This window comes from Mobula hypostoma, unplaced genomic scaffold (genome assembly GCF_963921235.1).
Source record: "Mobula hypostoma unplaced genomic scaffold, sMobHyp1.1 scaffold_36, whole genome shotgun sequence".
Lineage (NCBI taxonomy): Eukaryota > Metazoa > Chordata > Chondrichthyes > Myliobatiformes > Myliobatidae > Mobula > Mobula hypostoma.
Window position 1 is genome coordinate 4,614,039 of NW_026948187.1, and position 19,750 is coordinate 4,633,788.

Consider the following 19,750-nt stretch of genomic DNA (forward strand, 5'->3'; position numbering starts at 1 on the left):
GAGTGGACTTGTGCTTTTTCTCTTGTAGTGACGGAGAATGACATAGAAACATAGAAAACCTACAGCACAATACAGGCCCTTCGGCCCACAAAGCTGTGCCGAACACCTCCTTACTATCAAACTACCTAGGCTTACCCATAGCCCTCTATTTTTCTAAGCTCCAATGTACCCATCCAGGAGTCTCTTAAAAGACCCTATTGTATCCTCCTCCAGCACCACCGCCTGCAGCCCATTCCACGCACTCACCCCTCTCTGCGTTAAAAAAAAATCTTACTGACATGTGACTTGATAGGGGTTTATAAGATGAAGAGAGTCATTGATTGTGCTGATAGTCAGAGATTTTTCCTCCCAGGACCGAAATGGCTAACACAAGGGGGATAGCTTTTAAAGTGCTGGGAAATAGGTACAGAGGGGAAACCAGAGGTAAGTTTTTCACATGTAACGATCTTTTCCCCACCGACCCACCGTTGCCTAGGGTGAATAGCCGTTGACTCCGCCAAACAGTGCAATTGCTTTGGTGCGGGTAAGGTGTGAGTCGCCCAGTGAACAGCCAGAACACAAATATGAAGCAATATACCAAGTGCGAGTAAAGAATTATACGTTCTAGCAAATATTTGGTGATGGGTTAGTAGAGCTAAAAATACATGTGGACGAAGATGTTAACTGTCCTGTGCTGTCACCAGTGGGTTCATCAGTTGATTTGCCACCTGTCTTCAGGAGTTTCGGCCCGCTTATGATCAAGACTCCCTCGAGGTGGTGGGCCAGCAGTGCTAAAGCATCACCTCCCACTGGTGAGCTTAAAAACTTGGCATCTGCGTCTATCAGAGTTGTTGGTCACTTCCATCCAACAGATAGTCTGCTCTTCAGGTGTCTATGCAACTAATGAAGGGTTTGCAAGATATGGATACACTGTCTGACTATCTGCCCCTCTGGACATACTTTGTCAACACCCATGCTGATCCTTTCTCTGCTGCCTCAGCTGCAGCCCTGCCGGTTGACTTGATCTCCCTTCTAGTGAAGCCGAGGTCACGCAGCCACTTCTGGAAAATGAACGCAATAAACCCACTGCAGCGTACTTCGAATGGATAGCGTGAGAGCTTCCACCCTCTGCCTCTGCACTCTGATCTTAATTCTGCATGCTTGGTTAACTTGCGCTCATGGGCTTCATCGATGTTGTCTTCCCAAGGGAATGTGAGTTCACCAATAACCACATCTCTACTGGTGTCGGACCATACTATTATATCTGGGCGCAATCTGGTGAAGGCTATTTGCTCCGGGAAACTGCCTTTCCCGTCCAGGTGGGCCTTGACACACCAGTCATTGGCTGAATAAAGTATGCTTGATCGTGAGCCTGCACTGCACACCCTGGACTTGGAGCCTCCTTTCACAAATGATATGCGATTTTCTGTGCAGCATGGGACATGGGATAAGTTGTGCTGCAGTACTCTCTGCTCAACCGCTTCTGTCACAACTTTGAGAATGTTGTTATGTCTCCAGGTGTACATGCCGCTGGAGAGATTGACTCTGCATGCAATCAAAATATGTTGAAGTGTTCCCTTCTCGCCACAAGCAACACACCTGTAATCTATTTTTTTTTTGCGGTGTAATATATAATTGGTGTAAAAAATTATTGTACTAATCTAAGTCGAACATTTATTGTATTTGTCATATTGTCAAGACAGTCTTGACCAATTTGTTTCATCAATATTAATATTCAGATCCTTTCCCATTTTTGTTTTGACTTGTGGATTCGTTGTTTAATTGTCTGTTTTTAAATCAAGTTATACATAAAAGAAATATATTTTTTTTAATTTTTCCTTTTTGAGTTAAAATTTCAATTTCATTGGGTTTTGGCAAAAACATTGTTTGACCCAGTTTTCCTTTTAAATAAGCCCTTAATTGAAGGTAACAAAAGAAAGTGTTATTTGATATTTTATATGTATTCTTTAGTTATTCAAATGCCATCAATATACCTCGTTCATAACAGTCTCCTATAGATCTAAGCCCTTTTTTGTACCAATTATATAAAAGTTGATTATCCATTGTAGAAGGAATAAGTCTGTTTTGGATGAAAGCACTCCTTGCTAATAAAGATTTCTTTATTTCATTATCAACGTTTATCTTATTCCATAGATCAATCAAATGTTTTAATATAGGAGATTCTTTCTTTTCCCGTATCCATTTAGATTCTCATTTATATATAAAATCTTCGGATGTATTTTCGGGTGCATAAATAGATTAAATTCAAACTTATCTGATCGATGCTTTCGGTGTAATCAAGAAATTGGTACTTTCTTACATTCTACTTGGTCTTGTTCCAAAATTCAAACTTTTTTGGATAAATTTAAGATTTTTATTGGAACAAATTACTGGAACTCAACTTCCACATAACCCTATATTGTTTCTATTAGGTGATATTGAAGGGATAAAACCGAACTTAAACTGAATAAATATCAGAGAGAATTTATAAAAATTGCATTGGCAATAGCCAAGAAGGCTATAGCAGTTACTTGGAAATCGGATTCGTATTTAAGTATGAATCGTTGGAATAATGAAATTTCTAGTTGTATTCTCGAAAAAAATTACTTATAATTTAAGAGATAAATATGATACATTTTTGGATATTTGGCGCCCTTATTTATAAAAGATAGGATGGCATATTTAGTTGCTCTGATGATAAAGATGTTGGTCCCTTGGGGAAAGTAATAAATAAATATACTAAATTTATTTTCAATCCCATGGAGCATGTGGAAACCTTCCACTATCCAGGCAGTTCTTCTTTCTTTTTTTTTCAGGTAGGGGTATATATCGGGGAGAAGGGTTAAGGGGATGGGGGAGGGTATATATTATCATTCTATGAAATCACTTCGAAAACTCAATAAAAGTTATATTTTTTAAAAAGTCTGTCTTATCTTCATACCAGGTGCTGAGGTTGGCAGGTGTTGGGAGCAGATCGTACGCTGCTCTGCATAGAACAGGAATGCGGAGCGGTTCCATCTGCCACAGAACATTCCAAGATAGATGTCGTTGTTCAACGCTTTCCCATCAGGTCCAAGCCCCCTGTTTGGCCAGGCCAGCTGTTTTAGTTAACTTCTTCTCCTCTTCTACCTCTCGTATTTCTTGTGTTACAAGCTCACGGCGCTCCTCACCTGTAGAAGATGACCACCACTTGTGGGTTCTCCATCCAAGTCCCTGGCAGCCTAGCTGGATAGCCCCAACCGTCTCCTTGTCCTTCAGTCTAGACTCTGCCTCATCAACTGCTACACGGGCTGACAACTTCCTGCCTGATCGCACATCCGGCTGGGTGTTCTTGATGACAGGGTCTTTTGAGTCTCGAAGCATGAAGAATGATCTTACCTTGACTACCTTGACCTCTTCCACAAGGGATTGCACTGGGATGGTCAGCTTTGTCTGGCTACTGTGGATTGCAACATTGGTGAGGTTGCTCGGTACTCCAAGCCACTTCTTCACATACTTGTTGATCTTCTGCTCCATTGCCTCAACATGGGACATTGCCACTTCATAGACAGTTAGTGGCCACATTATCCGTGGCATCAGTCCGTACTGCAAGCACCACAACTTCAACTTGCCAGGCAAGCCACACTTGTCAACAGACATCAGACCTCTGCTGATCTGTTCTCCTGTCTCTTGAACCCTCTTGGTGTCTCTCAGCTCCTCTGTGTAGAAATAACTACAAAATAAAAGAATAGGCGCCACATAAGTAACTTATCAGTCTTGTGCACATAGGATTTTAATACGTTGGAGCTCACGCCTCCGATTCCCTCCACACGTCCTTCCGAGACTTCGGCCACCCTCCGAACCCCCGAGGTCCGGTGTCCACCGCCCTGGAACCGCTGTCCGTTCCACACACGTCGTTCCTCTCCGCTCGCCTCTCGAAAAGCCCGCGCTCCTCAACTCAGCACACATATATAAGATGACAGAAAATGACTTCCATTGGCTAACAAATGAATACAATTTCCATTATCTCCCTGTATAAACCAAACATTGCTGTTACAGAGAACCCCTTGCTCAGCAGTTAACATTACGAGAAACCATTTTGATATGACACTTCAGAGAAGCCATATTGGTAATAAGTGATCAACAGTTAACCGTCCACCTAGCATATTGAGAGCCCAACATTCCACCCCGCCCCACCGAAATAAGTCATGCCCTCATGATATTCAGATAATTCGCCATCCCTTCCTGCAGAACGCACAGCCCAATCCACGTGCAGAAAGCAGTGATCTGACTCCCCAACACAGTGGAGATCAGACCTTGTTGCCCGGGTGCTACATAAGCCAACCTCCTCTAAGGCTTACGCACGCCCTCGTCTACCCTTTCTGCCTCGGACACTACAGGGGACCCTTTTAAACTACGAGGCAAATCCTCCCCCGAGCGGTGCCCCAAGCCCTTCTGCACCTCGGAACCCTCTATCTCTGTGTCAGGCCCTACATCCACTCCTTCAGCGCCCTGCGGCACCACGGACTGCCCCTCACTAGCCCCTGCTAACCCAGTGGGGGAAAGGCCAGGAGTCTCTTTCTCCGTCCTGGGAGCATCAGCGAACGGCAGAATGTACCAACCATCCCAGTCATCATCGTCTGAATCAGTATCCCTCACAGGGGCTGGGCCTGGGCCCGTCTCTCCAGGGGTGGGCACGTCCTCCACCCTGCGGGGACGCAGAGTCCTGGCATGGGGTGCAACCACCTCTTCAGGCTCCCGCTCTGCCTGCGCATCTTGCCCCAGCGGCAACAGGTGATTCCGATGGAGACAGGCCCCTTTCCATCCTCCGGCCATACCCGGAAAACCGGCAGGTTTGGCATCTGACTCTCCACCACATAGGGCGTGGCTGCCCAGCGATCAGCCAGTTTGTGTTTTCCCGGTAATCCCAGACTCCTGATGAGAACTCGGTCTCCCGGCAGGAGTTAAGTGAACTTTACTTTCTGGTCGTACCTCCTCTTATTTCCCTGATTCTGTCGGGCGGCCGCATCCTCCTCAATCTCCTAACCTCTTTTGAGCTCTTTCCTCATATCAGACACATACTCCAGGTCAGGCTTTGGCGACACCTCAGCCGCATCAGCCCCGAACCGAAGGTCAATCGGCAGACTGGCCTCGCGCCCAAACACGACATAATAGGGCGAGTAACCAGTAGCTTCATTGCGTGTACAGTTGTAACAGTGAACAAGATACCCAATATGTCGACTCCAACAATTCTTTTTGCTGATCTCCAGAGTCCCGAGCATGTCTGGTAGCGTCCGATTGAACCTTCCCGGCTGGGGATCGCCCTGCGGATGATAGGGTGTGGTCCTCGATTTCTCAACCCCCAGCACGCCCAGCAACTCATAGATGATCTTACTCTCAAAGTCCCGTCCCTGGCCACTATGGATCCGCCGGGGTAGACCATAATGCACAAAATACTTCTCCCATAGCACATTCACCACTGTAGTCACCCTCTGATCCTTGGTAGGGAAAGCTTGAGGATACCTGGTGTAGGGGTCCGTGATGACCAGGACATTTGCTGTGTTGATGGCATCGGGTTCTATGGACGGTAAATCCATACACGCCAGGACCAAAGGCCCCGCACTCTGCTAGTGGGACAAAGGGGCAGCCTGCCCGGGCACCGTCTTCCCTTGTATGCAACGAATGAAGGACGTGCAGTATTCTTCAACCTCCGACCTAATCCGGGGCCAGTAAAACCGATCCTTGAGCAATCCATAGGTATTTTCAACCCCCAAATGCCCAGAGTCATCATGGAGAGACTTCAACACAACCTTCCGATACTTCTCAGGCAGGACCAGCTGCCAACACCGCGGTCGGTCCGGGGGTGACGTTCCCCGTTATAACATTTGGGTCTTCAACCTCAACCGAAGCCATTCCTTCAGAACAGGGACACGGGACCGTGCTTGGCCTTCTCCGTCCGTGCAACATCCCCCTCTTCCACGGCATGCCAGACCGGGCCTGTGTCTGGGTCATCTCGCTGAGCAGTGGCCACTTCGCCAGGGCGTAACCCCGGCAACTGCGTGCTCTTCAGAGCAGTCATGTCAGAGTACACTAGAGGCAGAGCATCACTGGATGTCCCCAATGAGTCGACTGTTCGATACGGCCTCTCCTTCTCCTCAGCCTGCACGATGATAGCAAACTCGCACATCACCTTCACCCCGGATGCAGGAACACTCTGCCACTCCTCGTCCTTCCCCAGCTCCTCATGGCCCCGTCGGGACAGCGCATCCGCGTCGACATTCTGGCTCCCCGGCCGGTACTTCAGGCTGAAATCATATGAAGACAAAGCTGCCAGCCACCGATGGCCTGTGGCATCCAGTTTCGCCGAGGTCAGGATGTAGGTGAGCGGGTTGTTGTCTGTCCGCACCTCAAACTTGGCCCCGTAGAGATAGTCACTCAGCTTATCCACCACCGCCCATTTCAACACCAGGAACTCCAACTTGTGAGTGGGATAGTTCCTCTCCGAAGGTGACAAACTCCGGCTGACAAATGCCACAGGCCTCAGGCCAGCGCTCTGATCCTGATATAGAACGGCCCCTAACCCCTCACGACTAGCGTCAGTGTGTAGCAGATAGGGCAATCGGGGGTCTGCAAAATCCAGCAGCGGCGCCTGAGTCAGTATCTCCTTCAGCGAATGGAAATCCGCTTCACATTTGTCATCCCATCTCTGTCCGAAGGGATCTGACGGGTTCAAATATTCTCCCACCTCCCGTCCTTTCCTCCCCTTCCCCCTCTGTCCCAGGGGAGGGTAGCCATGCAGAAGCTGGTTCAAGGGATGACTCACCCCGGCGTAACCTTTCACGAATCTCCGATAGCACCCACAGAAGCCTAGGCACGAGCGCAGAGCACTCACGGTCTGGGGCCTTGGCCAGGTGGTCACTGCTTCGATCTTAGCCGTGTCTGTCGCTACACCATTCCGCGAGACAATGTGTCCAACATAGCTAACAGTCGTCTGACAGAACTGGCACTTGTCCAGGGAAAGCTTCAACCCTACCTGCTTCAACCGGTAGAGCACCTTCATTAGCCTCGCTTCGTGTTCTTCCAAGGTGCATCCAAATACTATGAGGTCGTCCAAATATACCAGAAAATCGAGCAGGTTCATATCCCCCACCGTCTTCACCATGACCCTATGGAAAGTGGCAAGGGCCACCGATATGCCATGGGGCATCCTTCCGAACTGGTAAAATCCCAGAGGGCAAATGAAGACTGTATTCTCCTTATCGGCCTCACTCATCGGGATCTGGTAATATACAGTCCTCAAATCCACTTCGCTCCACTCAGTCGGGCCAGAGCGTCTTCGACCCGGGGAACTGTGTACTGATCCGGGACCGTGTGCCTGTTCAGTGTTCTGTAGTCCACACACATACAAACCTTCCCATCCTTCTTCCGGGCCACTATGATAGGAGACGCATAAGGGCTTCGGGACTCTGTGATGATCCCAGCCTCCTTCAACTTGCCCAAATGCTGCCACACGTCTTCCACATCTGCAGGGGCAAGTCACCGTGATCTTTCACTAAACGGAGTATCCTCAGTCACCTGTATGGTGTGGCGAGTGCTCCTGGAACAATGCACATCAAATTCATCAATGGAAGAAATATCTGTCATCGTCAACATCTTCTCCAAAGTTAAAAGCTTCAGCTGTCAACTTCGGCTTTTTTCCAACAGCTCTCCCCCAACTGGCCTCACGGGGGCGCTATGCATCACCGTCACCGGGAACAAATGTGCCAGAGGCATTCCTTGCTTAAAGGTGACCTCCCGTGCAGTCGTGTTCCTGACGGTCACCACCGGCCTGCGTGCCTGTACCACCGAAGGCTTCTGCAACTCGGGTCTCACCAGCACCCCAGCAGGGAATCTCGACGCCCCCTCAAGGTCTTCCGAGGTGTCCACTAAAAGTGCTTCACCCTCAGGCACTCCCGGGAATCTAGGGATCCCCATCACCTTGCTACTTCACCGGGCCATACCGCCCTGGGTTTCGACTGGGCACACCACACAGTGACTCGTTCACACGCCGCATCCAGCCCCGGGCGACCCCACGTTTCCTCAAAAGCAGCTCAGAACACTGGGTGCACTGACAGGGCCTCCAATGTCTTTCTCGGCTTTTCCTTACAGGCTCCGAAGAGTCTCTGCACAATAGGGGTGTTGATCCCCACCAGAATGGACACACTCCCAGTCTCACCGGTGTCCGGGTAAACCAGTACCAGGGCCTCATGTGCCTCAGACACCCCCACCTCAGCTTCCAGGAACTCCAGTTTCACGGACAAATAGCTATTGTATGGGTAATCACCATTACTGATACCCCAAATTTCCAGTGCACTGAAAGGTGTCAGGGGTAAATGCGCCAGATACTGATCGTACACTGACTGGTACAGTAATGTGACCTGCGACCCCGTGTCCAGTATGGCTTTTGCATCTGTCCCCTCTCTCGGGGTCCCACCAATACTTCTGGGATAGGGTCTTTTCCTCTCGAGGGCCCCGTGGCACATTGTTGGGAACATATTTTTCCCGAAGACTCCAGTCCGTACTCTCTCTGAGTCTCTTCTAAGTTTCCCAACACCCCCCTCCTCTCCGGCTGGGACACCCGGGGGCTCTCCCTCCAAGGGGCTCCCTGCCGTTCACATTCCCACCTGAAGTTCCCCTCTTCCCCACAGTTATGGCACACGCCTCGTCTCGCGAGACCCCAGCCTCTGCCTGGCCTCAGTGCTGTCCGTCCCTTCAGGGAGGGGCCTTTTCCACTAGTCCCCCCACGCGGATAGACTCCGCCTGCCACGATCTCTTTTGCTATCTCCCGCGTGGATCTGGCCCCGGTCATTTCACCACAAGGAGCTGCTACCAAGGACAGCACCGTACTAACGAGGCCCTCTTCCACTTCCAATGTGTCCTCCTCCTCCCTTACCTCTCTGAGCAACCGAACAAAAGACGGGGGTGACGGACGCATTCTATGGGGCTGCCGGAGGCTCGTAGCGACCGCATCATGTCTCTGCGTGCCTCTGGCTACCTGGTCGATCCTTATCCGATCCACCTCATTTCCTGAAATGATCCCCGGCGTCTCAAGCAATTTAGCCTTCGCTCCAGCCGGAAAAGATACTCAGAAAGCTTTTCCCCTTTCTCCTGACACAAATTCTGAATTTCCCCTAAAAGCTCCACCCTGCCCCCAGTTAGCCCAAAAGCCTCCTCTAATGCTTCTAGACCCTTGTGGTGGCCCCATGTGCCACCTAGGCACTGAGGGTTCAGACGACGAATGCTTCCAGATACTCCTTCCAGGAAGCCAAGGGCTGGTTAACTTCCATGCCTTTTACCACCTCAGCTGCCACCCTTCTCAAACTTTCTCCCAATCTTTGCCGCTTCTCCTCCTCAGAAGACTGCCACTCACCCAGCAGCTGAGGGGTATGTTCTGCCCAGGTTTCATCATCATCTTTCCCTTCGGGAATGGGAGTCCTCCCTGAGAAAATTCTTAACTTCTGACGCGGACCCACCGCCCTGTTCACCAGGGAGGTAATGGCTGAAGCCAACTCAGAGCCTTCCCCCTTCGGTGGGGAATGAGAATCAATTACATTCTCAAAATTTGACCACTCCCTTCTTTCATCCTTCAAAAACGACTGACCCGCTCTCTAAAATCTGCGCCCCAAGCCGCGGGCAACGCTATTGGTGTCCCTTCAAACACTTCCTCCATGACAGTGTGCACGCCCCATAGACCCGCCTCATCTACGTCACTGACACACGGCTGCAGTCCCAATTCCTTGACGTCAGCACCCGTCTGTACCAGCAGAAAGGCTGAGTCCCACATTTTACCAATATTTCTGCTTACAATCTCAACCTTACCGATAGCTCTGACCACAGTCAAACATCGAATTAACACATCGTCCGGAGTACGTATGTCCACCCCCTTAGTACACAGGCATGATTAACTGGGACATCATCGATCTCACACCAAAGTTCAATCTTATCCGAGTCCATCTCCCCTAGTTTAAACCCGGTAACTTACTCTGTATCTGACAGAATTCAAATCCTGGACGAGCCCCCACAATGTAACGTCTTTCATCCCACCAGAACATACTTTATAGCAATTCGTAATGATGGGTTAGTAGAAACAACTAAAAGAAAAGGTGCCACATAAGTAACTTATCAGTCTTGTGCACCTAATATTTTAATACGTTGGAGCTCACGCCTCCAATTCCATTCACAATGTCCTTCCAAGACTCCGGCCACCATCCGAACCCCCGAGGTCTGGTATCTGCCGCCCTGGAACCGCTGTCCGCTCCCCACACATCCGTCCTCTCCACTTGCCACCTGAAAAAGCCCCCGATCCTCAGCTCAGCACACACATGCAAGATAGCACAGCATGACTTCCATTGGCTGGCAAATGAATACAATTCCCATTATCACTAATTATAACCCAAACATGCTGTTACAGAGAACCCCTTACTCAGCAGTAAACAGTACGGGAAGCCCTTTTAGTATAACACTTCAGAGAAGCCATTTTGTAATTAGCAATTAACAGTTAACAGTCCAACTAATATTACTGAGAACACTACACAGAATATTAAACTCCAGTCCCATTAAAGGTGAATATGCAGCAGAAGAAATTCCTCCCATGCCCAGTGACCAGGGTGCAGAAATGGGTGTGGTGAGCAGCAGCAATAATTGCAGAGTTCAGCACCGACAGTCACTCTCGAAATTGCATTCAGCAATGGTGATGGACAAATATCCAGCATACAGCTTATTGAAACTTTCTCCCAAGTGTGAACCCGGTAATATGTCACAAGGTTAGATTACTAAGTGAATCTCTTCCCACATTCACAGCACTTGACCGGCCTCTCCCCAGTATGAACTGAATGATGCACATACAGTTGAGGTGACTGAGAGAATCTCTTCCCAAAGTCTGAGCAGGTGACTGGCCTCTACCCAGTGTGAACTGACTGGTGTCTCAGTAGGTGAGATGCCCGAGTGAATCCCTTCCCACAGTCTGAGCAGGTGAATGGCCTCTCCCCACTGTGAACATGCTGGTGTCTCTGTAGGTTGGATGAATGTGTGAATGCCTTCCCACAGTCTGAGCAGGTGAATGGCCTGTCTCCAGTATGAACTCGCTGGTGCACCATTAGGTTGGATGACCGAGTGAATCTCTTCCCACAGAATGAGCAGGTAAACAGCCTCTCCCCAGTGTGAACTCGCTGGTGTGCCAGCAGATTAGATGCCCGAGTGAATCCCTTCCCACAGACTGAGCAGGTAAACAGCCTCTCCCCAGTGTGAACTGACTGGTGTCTCAGTAGGTGAGATGCCCGAGTGAATCCCTGCCCACAGTCTGAGCAGGTGAACGGCCTCTCCCCAGTGTGAACTTGCTGGTGTGTCAGTAGGTGAGATGCCCGAGTGAATCCCTTTCCACAGTCTGAGCAGGTGAATGGCCTGTCTCCAGTGTGAACTCGCTGGTGCACCATTAGGTTGGATGACCGAGTGCATCCTTTCCCACATTCTGAGCAGGTGAATGGCCTCTCCCCAGTGTGAACTGACTGGTGTGTCAGTAGGTGAGATGACTGATTGAATCCCTTCCCACAGTCTGAGCAGGTGAATGGCCTCTCCCCAGTATGAACTCGCTGGTGTACCAGCAGATCAGATGACTGAGTGCATCCTTTCCCACATTCTGAGCAGGTGAATGGCCACTCCCCAGTATGAACGTACTGGTGTGCCAATAGGTTGGATGACTTAGTGAATCCCTTTCCACAGTCTTTGCAGGTGAATGACTTCTCCCCAGTGTGAACTCGTTGGTGACTCTGTAGGTTGGATGACTGAGTGAATCTCTTCCCACAGACTGAGCACGTGAACGGCCTCTCTCCAGTGTGAACTCTCTGATGTACCTTCAGTTTAGATGAGCAAGTGAATCTCTTCCCACAGTCCGAGCAAGAGAACGGCCACTCCCCGGTGTGAACTGACTGGTGAGCCATTAGGTCAGATGACCGAGTGAATCCTTCCCCACAAATTCAGCAGATGATCAGCCTCTGCCCAGTGTGAACTGACCAGTGTGTCCACAGGTGGGAAGACCGACTGAATCCCTTCCCACACACAGAAGAGGTGAATGTCCTTGTCCTGGTGTGAACTTGCTGATGTACCTTCAGTTGAGATGACCGAGTGAATCCATTCCCACTGTCTGAGCAGATGAATGGGTTCCCCCCTGTGTAAAATGACGGGCATGTCAGTCGTTCAGATGATCGAGTGAATCCTTCCCCACAGTCTGAGCAGGAAGGATGATCGAGTGAATCCCTTGCTCCACTTCTTAAATATCGAGACAGAGACAGCAAAATTGGCGTGCCGTGTTCGAGATTCCCAAAGACAAATTCCCTGTCCTTTTTAAACCTGAAAAAAGATTTACAAAATCCATCAATGGGTGAAGGATAACAGTTCAGATAAGATCACTTTAGTTGCCAAGGTGTGATCCGACATCGCACTGTTATAGTGAGGTTCAACCCAAGTTGGAGAGAGAAATCATCTTCTAGCTGGTCACAGTGCTGGTGACCGGAATGACCACCAAATTCTCTGATGCTCTTCCTGTCTCTATAAGAATGGGGCATTTCTGCCATCTCCAATCTGTGACCTGGTTCGGTTTGACTCTCTCCATTGGTGTTATTCCCTGTTCTGCCTGAGCGGCATTGCCTGGCCTCACAGTAACTGAAGCACTCTCACACAAATAGCCTTTGCTAATGTGCAGCTCGGATTTTCTTTATGTACTGTTAACTGAAAGTGCCACAGTTTTAATGCCATGTAAATATCTCCTACTCAGATGTATGGTTGGTCTGCACAGCTGTTAAAAGGAATTTGAGTGAATATTAGTATTACTGAAGGTTCTTGTCACAGTCATAGAAAAGTACAACACAGAAACAGGCCCTTTGGCCCATATAGTTGGTGTTGAACTATTTAAACTTTCCACTCCAATACCCCTACAATCCCAGTACCTATACAAACTTCATAAATGTTGAAATTGAGCTTACATACACCAGTTGTGCTGGATGCTCATTCCACACCTGGATGACCCTCTGTGTGAGGAAGTTTCCCCTCATGTTCCCCTTAACATTTCACCTTTCACCCTTAACTCATGGCCTCTGGTTGTAGTCCCACCCAATCCCAGCTTACATTTACCCTATCTATAACCCTCATAATTTTGGTACACCTCCATCAAACCTCCCCGTAATCTTCTACATTCCAAGGAATAAAGCCCTGGCCTGTTCAATCTCTCCTCATAACCTAAGTCCACCAGACCTGGCAAAGTCCTTGCAAATTTTCTCTGAACTCTTTCAACCTCTTTAACATCTTTCCTGTAAGTAGGTCACCAAAACTGCACACAATACTCCAAATTAGGCCTCACCAATGTCTTGTACAAAGTCAACATAACATCCATCTCCTGTACTCAGTACTTCAATTTATGAAGGCCGATGTGCCAAAATCTTTCCTTCTGTCCCTATCTAACTGTGACACCACTTCCAATAAAATATACACCTGTATTCCCAGATCCCTTTCTTCAACAACACTCCTCTATGCCCTACCAGCCACTGAGAAAGATCTACATTTGTAGGTCCTACCAAAGTTCAACACATCACATTTGTCTGCATTAAATTCTATTTTCCAATTCTCAGGCCACTTTTCCAGCTGCTCCAGTTTGCACTGCAAGCCATGATAGACCTCGCACAGTCTCTTAAACCCCGAGTCTCGGTTTCATCCACAAATTTGCTGCTCCAGCTAACCATGTTATCATAGAACATTAGAGCACAGAAACAGGCCTTTTGACCCTTCTTGGCTGTGCCAAACCATTTTCTGCCTAGTCCCACTGCCCTGCACCTGGACCATATCCCTCCATACACCTCTCATCCATGTATCTGTCCAATTTATTCTTAAATGTTAAAAAAGAACCCGCATTTACCACCTCATCTGGCAGCTCATTCCATACTCCCACCACTCTCTGTGTGAAGAAGCCCCCCAAATGTTCCCTTTAAACTTCCCCCCATCATCTATAACCCATGTTTTTTTTTTTCTCCCCTAGCCTCAGTGGAAAATGCCTGATCGCATTCACTCTATCTATATCCATCATAAACAAAGAAAGTACAAAGAGAGTACAAAGAAGGTTCACCAGATTGATTCCTGGGATGGCAGGACTTTCATATGAAGAAAGACTGGATGAACTGGGCTTGTACTCGTTGGAATTTAGAAGATTGAGGGGGGATCTGATTGAAACGTATAAGATCCTAAAGGGATTGGACAGGCTAGATGCAGGAAGATTGTTCCCGGTGTTGGGGAAGTCCAGAACGAGGGGCCACAGTTTGAGGATAGAGGGGAAGCCTTTTAGGACCGAGATTAGGAAAAAACTTCTTCACACAGAGAGTGGTGAATCTGTGGAATTCTCTGCCACAGGAAACAATTGAGGCCAGTTCATTGGCTATATTTAAGAGGGAGTTAGATATGGCCCTTGTGGCTACGGGGGTCAGGGGGTATGGAGGGAAGGCTGGGGCAGGGTTCTGAGTTGGATGATCAGCCATGATCATAATAAATGGCGGTGCAGGCTCGAAGGGCCGAATGGCCTACTCCTGCACCTATTTTCTATGTTTCTATGTTTCTATAATTGTACATACCTCTATCATATCTCCCCTCATCCTTCTACGCTTCAGGGAATAAAGTCCTAACCTATTCAACCTTTCCATGTAACTCAGTTTCTCAAGTCCCGGCAAAATCCTTGTAAACCTACTCTGCACTCTTTGAACCTTATTAATTTTCTTTCTGTAATTTGGTGACCAAAACTGTACACAATACTCCAAATTCAGCCTCGTCAATGCCTTATACAACCTCATCATAACATTCCAACTCTTATACTCAATACTTTGATTAATAAAGGCCGATGTACCAAAAGCTCTCTTTATGACCCTATCTACCTGTGATGACACTTTTAGGGAATTTTGTATCTGTATTCACAGATCACTCTGTTCCACTGCACTCCTCAGTGCCTTATCATTTACCCTGTATGTTCTACCTTCGTTTGTCCTTCCAAAATGCAATACCTCACACTTGTCTGTATTAAACTCCATCTGCCATTTTTCAGCCCATTTTTCCAGCTGGTCCAAATCCCTCTGCAAGCTTTGAAAACCTTCCTCACTGCAGATTACTGATATAGATGACAAACAATAACAGACCCAGCACTGATCTCTATGGCACACCACCAGTCACAGGTTGCAGTCAGAGGGACAAACATCTGCTACCACACTCTGGCTTCAGTGCGTCATCCAATTTAATGTCTAATCTTAAGTGCTGAGTGACTGAACCTTCTTGACCAACCACCCATATGAGACCTTGTCAAGTGCTTTGCAAAAGTCCATGTAGACTACATCCACTGCTTTGCCTTAATCCACTTTCCTTATAACTTCCTCGAGAAAATCTGTAAGATTGGCTAGACATGACCTGCCATGCACAAAGCCATGCTGCCTATGCTTAATCAGTCCACATCTATCCAAATACTTATACATCTGGTTCCTGCACATGTGTTGCAATAACTTTCCCCCTACTGATGTCAAGCTCACCAACATAAGATTTCCTCATATATTTTTAGAGATTTTCTTGAACAGCAGAACAACATTGGCTGTCCTCCAATCCTCCAGTCCGTCACCTGTCACGAAGAGTGAATTATTTATCTATGCTTGGGCCTCGACAATTTCTGCACCTGTCTTCTGCAGGGTCCCAGGGAACAACTTGTCAAGCCCTGGGGATTTATCGACGCTAATTTGGCATAAGACAGCAAACACCTCCACCTCTGTAATCTGTACAGGTCCATGAAGTTGATGCTGCTTTGCCTCACTTCCATAGACTCTGTGTCCATCTCCTGAGTAAATACGGATGCAAAAAATATCTCCCACATCTATTTTGTCTCCTCATATGGATTATCATTTTGATCTTGCTGAAGATTAATTATTTCCCTTGCAATCTTTTTGCTTTAGCATATCTGCAGAATCCATGAAGATTCTCCTTCACCTTGTCTGCTGGGACAACCTCATGCCTTCTTTTATTTCTTTCATAAGTGTTCACTTGAATTTCCTGTACTTCATAAGAACCTCATTTGTTCCTATCTGTCTGTACCTGGTATGCACCTGCTTTTCATTGATCTGGGAGATGAAAGCCAAAGGAGTGATAGTGGTGGGAGGTGGGATGTGGCGGGGTGTTAAATTAAATTTGAAGGTGGAATGGGAGCCTGAATAACAGAGCAGAGAGTGGAGGGGTTGTGGAGACAGATGTTGTTCAGATCTCAGACCCAGAAATGAAAAAGTTGAGCATGGTGCAGTGAATATGCTGAACCCTGTATATTTCAATACCAGGAGCATCGTAGGAAAGGCGGATCTGTTCAGGGCACGGATCAACACCTGGAATTATGACAGTCGGATCTGGCAACTGTGGACTGGGACAGGCTGTTTTATGGTAAATGGGAGGCCTTCAAAGCAAAATTTTGAAAAAATTTGGATATGTGCTTGTCAGAATAAAAGTTAAAGATAGAAACTGTAGGAAGTATACACAATTATGAGGGTTTAGACAGGGTAAATGCAAGCAGGCTTTTTCCACTGAGGTTGGGTGCGATGACAACCAGAGGTCATGGGTAAATGGGGAAGGTGAAAATTTAAGAGGAACATGTGGAAAAACTCTTCACTGAAATGGTTGTGAGAGTGTGGAATGAGATGCCAGCACAAGTGCCTCATGCCAGCTGAATTTGGATGGGTACCTGGATGGTGGGGGTATGGACGGCTGTGGTCCCAGTGTGGGACGTTGCATCAGAGAGTTTAAATATTTTAGGCATTGTCTCGATGGGCTGAATGACCTGTTTAACAGAACTTCTCCATGTTCCTATGACAGAGGAGCCGGCCAAACTTGATTGGAAGGAGAGACTGGTAGGATTAATGATGGAGCAGCAATTTCTGGAGATTCTGGGAGAATTTCAGGAGGTGAGTGATAGATACATTCCAAAGAAGTGGAAGCATTGGAAAGGCAGGAGGACACAACCATGGCTGAAACGAGAAGCCAAAGCCAACATAAAAGCCAAAGAGACGGCAAGTAATAGAACACAACTATTGTAAAGTTTTTAAAACTAACAGAAGACAACTACAAAAAAATCAGATATGCTCAGGGCATTGAATTATGATTTGCAGTCATTAATGAGGCTTGGTAGCACCCAACAGTCTGAGGCATTCAGAGGCACAAGATATCTGGGGCCTCAATATCTCTTGAATACCAAGGTTCCCTGCACCAGTTACCTTTCAACTTTTAATTTGGCAGGCTCATACAAACTCTACACATCAAAATTCCACTTCTGAAGGATGCCCACTTACCAAGTACTCCTTTGCCAGAAAACAGCCTGTCCCAATCCACACTTGTCAGATCCTTTCTGATACCATCAAAATTGACCTTTCTCCAATTTAGAATCTCAACCCGTGGTCCAGGTCTCTCTTTTCCATATTTACTTGGAATCTCATGGCATTATGATCAGTTGATACACGGTGTTCCCACACACTAATTTCCATCACTAGCCCTGGATCATTTCCCAATATCTTATTGCACACTTCTACATTGGGAATTCTACATGCTGATTAAGGACACATTTGAAAAACTCTACCCCAGCTAGACCTTTTACAGTATGGGAGACACAGTCAATATTTGGAAAATTATAATCACTTACTACATCAACATTTGTTTCTTAACATAGTCTGCAATCTCTCTACAAATCTGTTCCTCTAGATCCTTTCTGATACCATCAAAATTAACCTTTCTCCAATTTAGAATCTCAACTCATGGTCCAAACCTCTCTTTTTCCATATTTACTTTGAATCTCATAGCATTATGATCACTAATTTCTGTCACCAGCCCTGGATCATTCCCTAACAGCTTATTGCATACTTCGACATCAGGAGTTCTATGTACCGATTAAGGGCACATTTCACAAACTCTATCCCATCTAGTCCTTTTAAGTATGGGAGCCCCAGTCAATATATGGAAAGTTATAATCACTGACTGAATCAACCTTTGTTTCTTGGCATGATCTGCGATCTCTCTACAAATTTGTTCCTTAAAATCCCTCAGACTGTTGGGCGCAACCAAGTCCCAGAAATGGCGACAATATCATGATTCCATGCCCTGAGCTCATCTGTCTTTCCAATGATGCTTCCTGCATTGTGATATACACAGCTCAGCACATTCATCGCACCATGCTCAACCTTTTGATTGCTGACTTTGTCTGAGCAACATCTGTCTGGGTGTCAAGAAAGCAACCTCTCCCTCAATGTCACAAAAACAAAGGAACTGGTTGTGGACTACAGCAGGGGTCCCCGACCTTTTCTGCACCGCGGACCGGTTAAAAATTGACAATATTCTTGTGGGGGGGGGGGGTGGGCAGTGTTCAAGTAGGGTTAAACTCACCTCAACATGTCTTTTACAGTTAGGGTTGCCGACTCTCTCACTCCCAAATAAGGGACAAAAGTAGCAGTCAAATACGGGACACTTGCGTTTACCCCGAGAAAGACTACAATGACCATGAAGCCTTGCGTGGGCACTGTGTGTGCATGCGCGTACGTGCCGATTTTTTTTCCCGCAAATCGGCTTTGGCTTAATCTTCCCGACGACACTGTACATACATTATTTCTACCTTATATAGGCTGTGTATTTATCATATCATTCCTGCTTTTACTACGTTTGTATATGTTAGTGTTATTTTAGGTTTTATATGTTACTTGGTATGATTTGGTAGGTTATTTTTTGGGTCTGGGAATGCTCATAAATTTTTCCCATTAATGCTAATTGCTTCTTCGCTTCACGCCATTTCGGCATGAATGGTTTCATAGGAACACTCTACCTTAGCGGGGGAAATACAGGACAATCCGTATGGGACAAACCAATTTAGCCCAATATACGGGATGTCCCAGCAAATAAGGGACAGTTAACAACCCTGTGTTCAAGTTCAACAGTGCGTGACAGGGAATGAGGAAAGGTGCAGCTGACTCGTATCGGTTCCTCCTGGCCCGCTAGCACAAGCTTTGCGGCCCCATGGTTGGGGACCGCTGTACTACAGAAGGAATGGAGACAGGCTGATCACTATTGACATCAATGGATCTGGGGTTGAGAGGGTGAACAGCTTTAAATTCCTCGGCATAAACACCACCGGAAAATTACTTAAATATTTTTGTAAAAATGTCTAACTTGAAGGTATTGCAGAAAGTGTGAGTATGAAAGAGAATATTTATCAATTAATTGTTCAAAAGACATCAATATATCTTCTTTAAATAAATCCAAAAAAAGAATTAATACCTTTATTTTCCCAAAGTAAAAAAAAGGATCACTCAAAGAAGGCTTAAAAAAGTAATTTCGATAAATTAATCTACAAAGTTTAATTTTTTTTAAATTAAAAAAATTGCGGAACTGGAGCCAAATTTGTAAAGAATACTTAATCACAGGATATAGGTTTAAATTAACAACTTTGGCTAATTGCGTAGGTAAAGCAGCTCCTAATAACGAGGTTAAATAAAACTGTTTTACAACTTTCAGTTCCAGGCCTACATCTTATCAACCCAATATAACCAAAAAGACATGTATCGCACATTAACAGTCCAATAATACATTCTTAGGTTAGGCAAAGCAAGACCTCCATCCCTTTTCAATTTTTGTAAGTGACATTTACTAATTCTTGGTCTTTTATTATTCCAAATAAAAGATAAAATAATAGAATCAATCCGATCAAAAAACTTCCTAGTCA

General features: G+C 46.7%; 1 protein-coding gene across 1 annotated transcript; it reads right to left on the reverse strand.

The window, feature by feature from the left end:
* Window positions 1–10,708: 10,708 nt before the first annotated feature.
* LOC134341554 (zinc finger protein 239-like) lies at window positions 10,709–16,807 on the reverse strand. Its single transcript, XM_063039420.1, has 2 exons — window positions 16,733–16,807; window positions 10,709–11,762 (listed from the first exon to the last, which is right to left on the reverse strand). Exons 1-2 carry the CDS (start codon window positions 16,805–16,807, stop codon window positions 10,896–10,898), a joined length of 942 nt encoding a protein of 313 aa, XP_062895490.1. The 3' UTR covers window positions 10,709–10,895.
* Window positions 16,808–19,750: the final 2,943 nt, after the last annotated feature.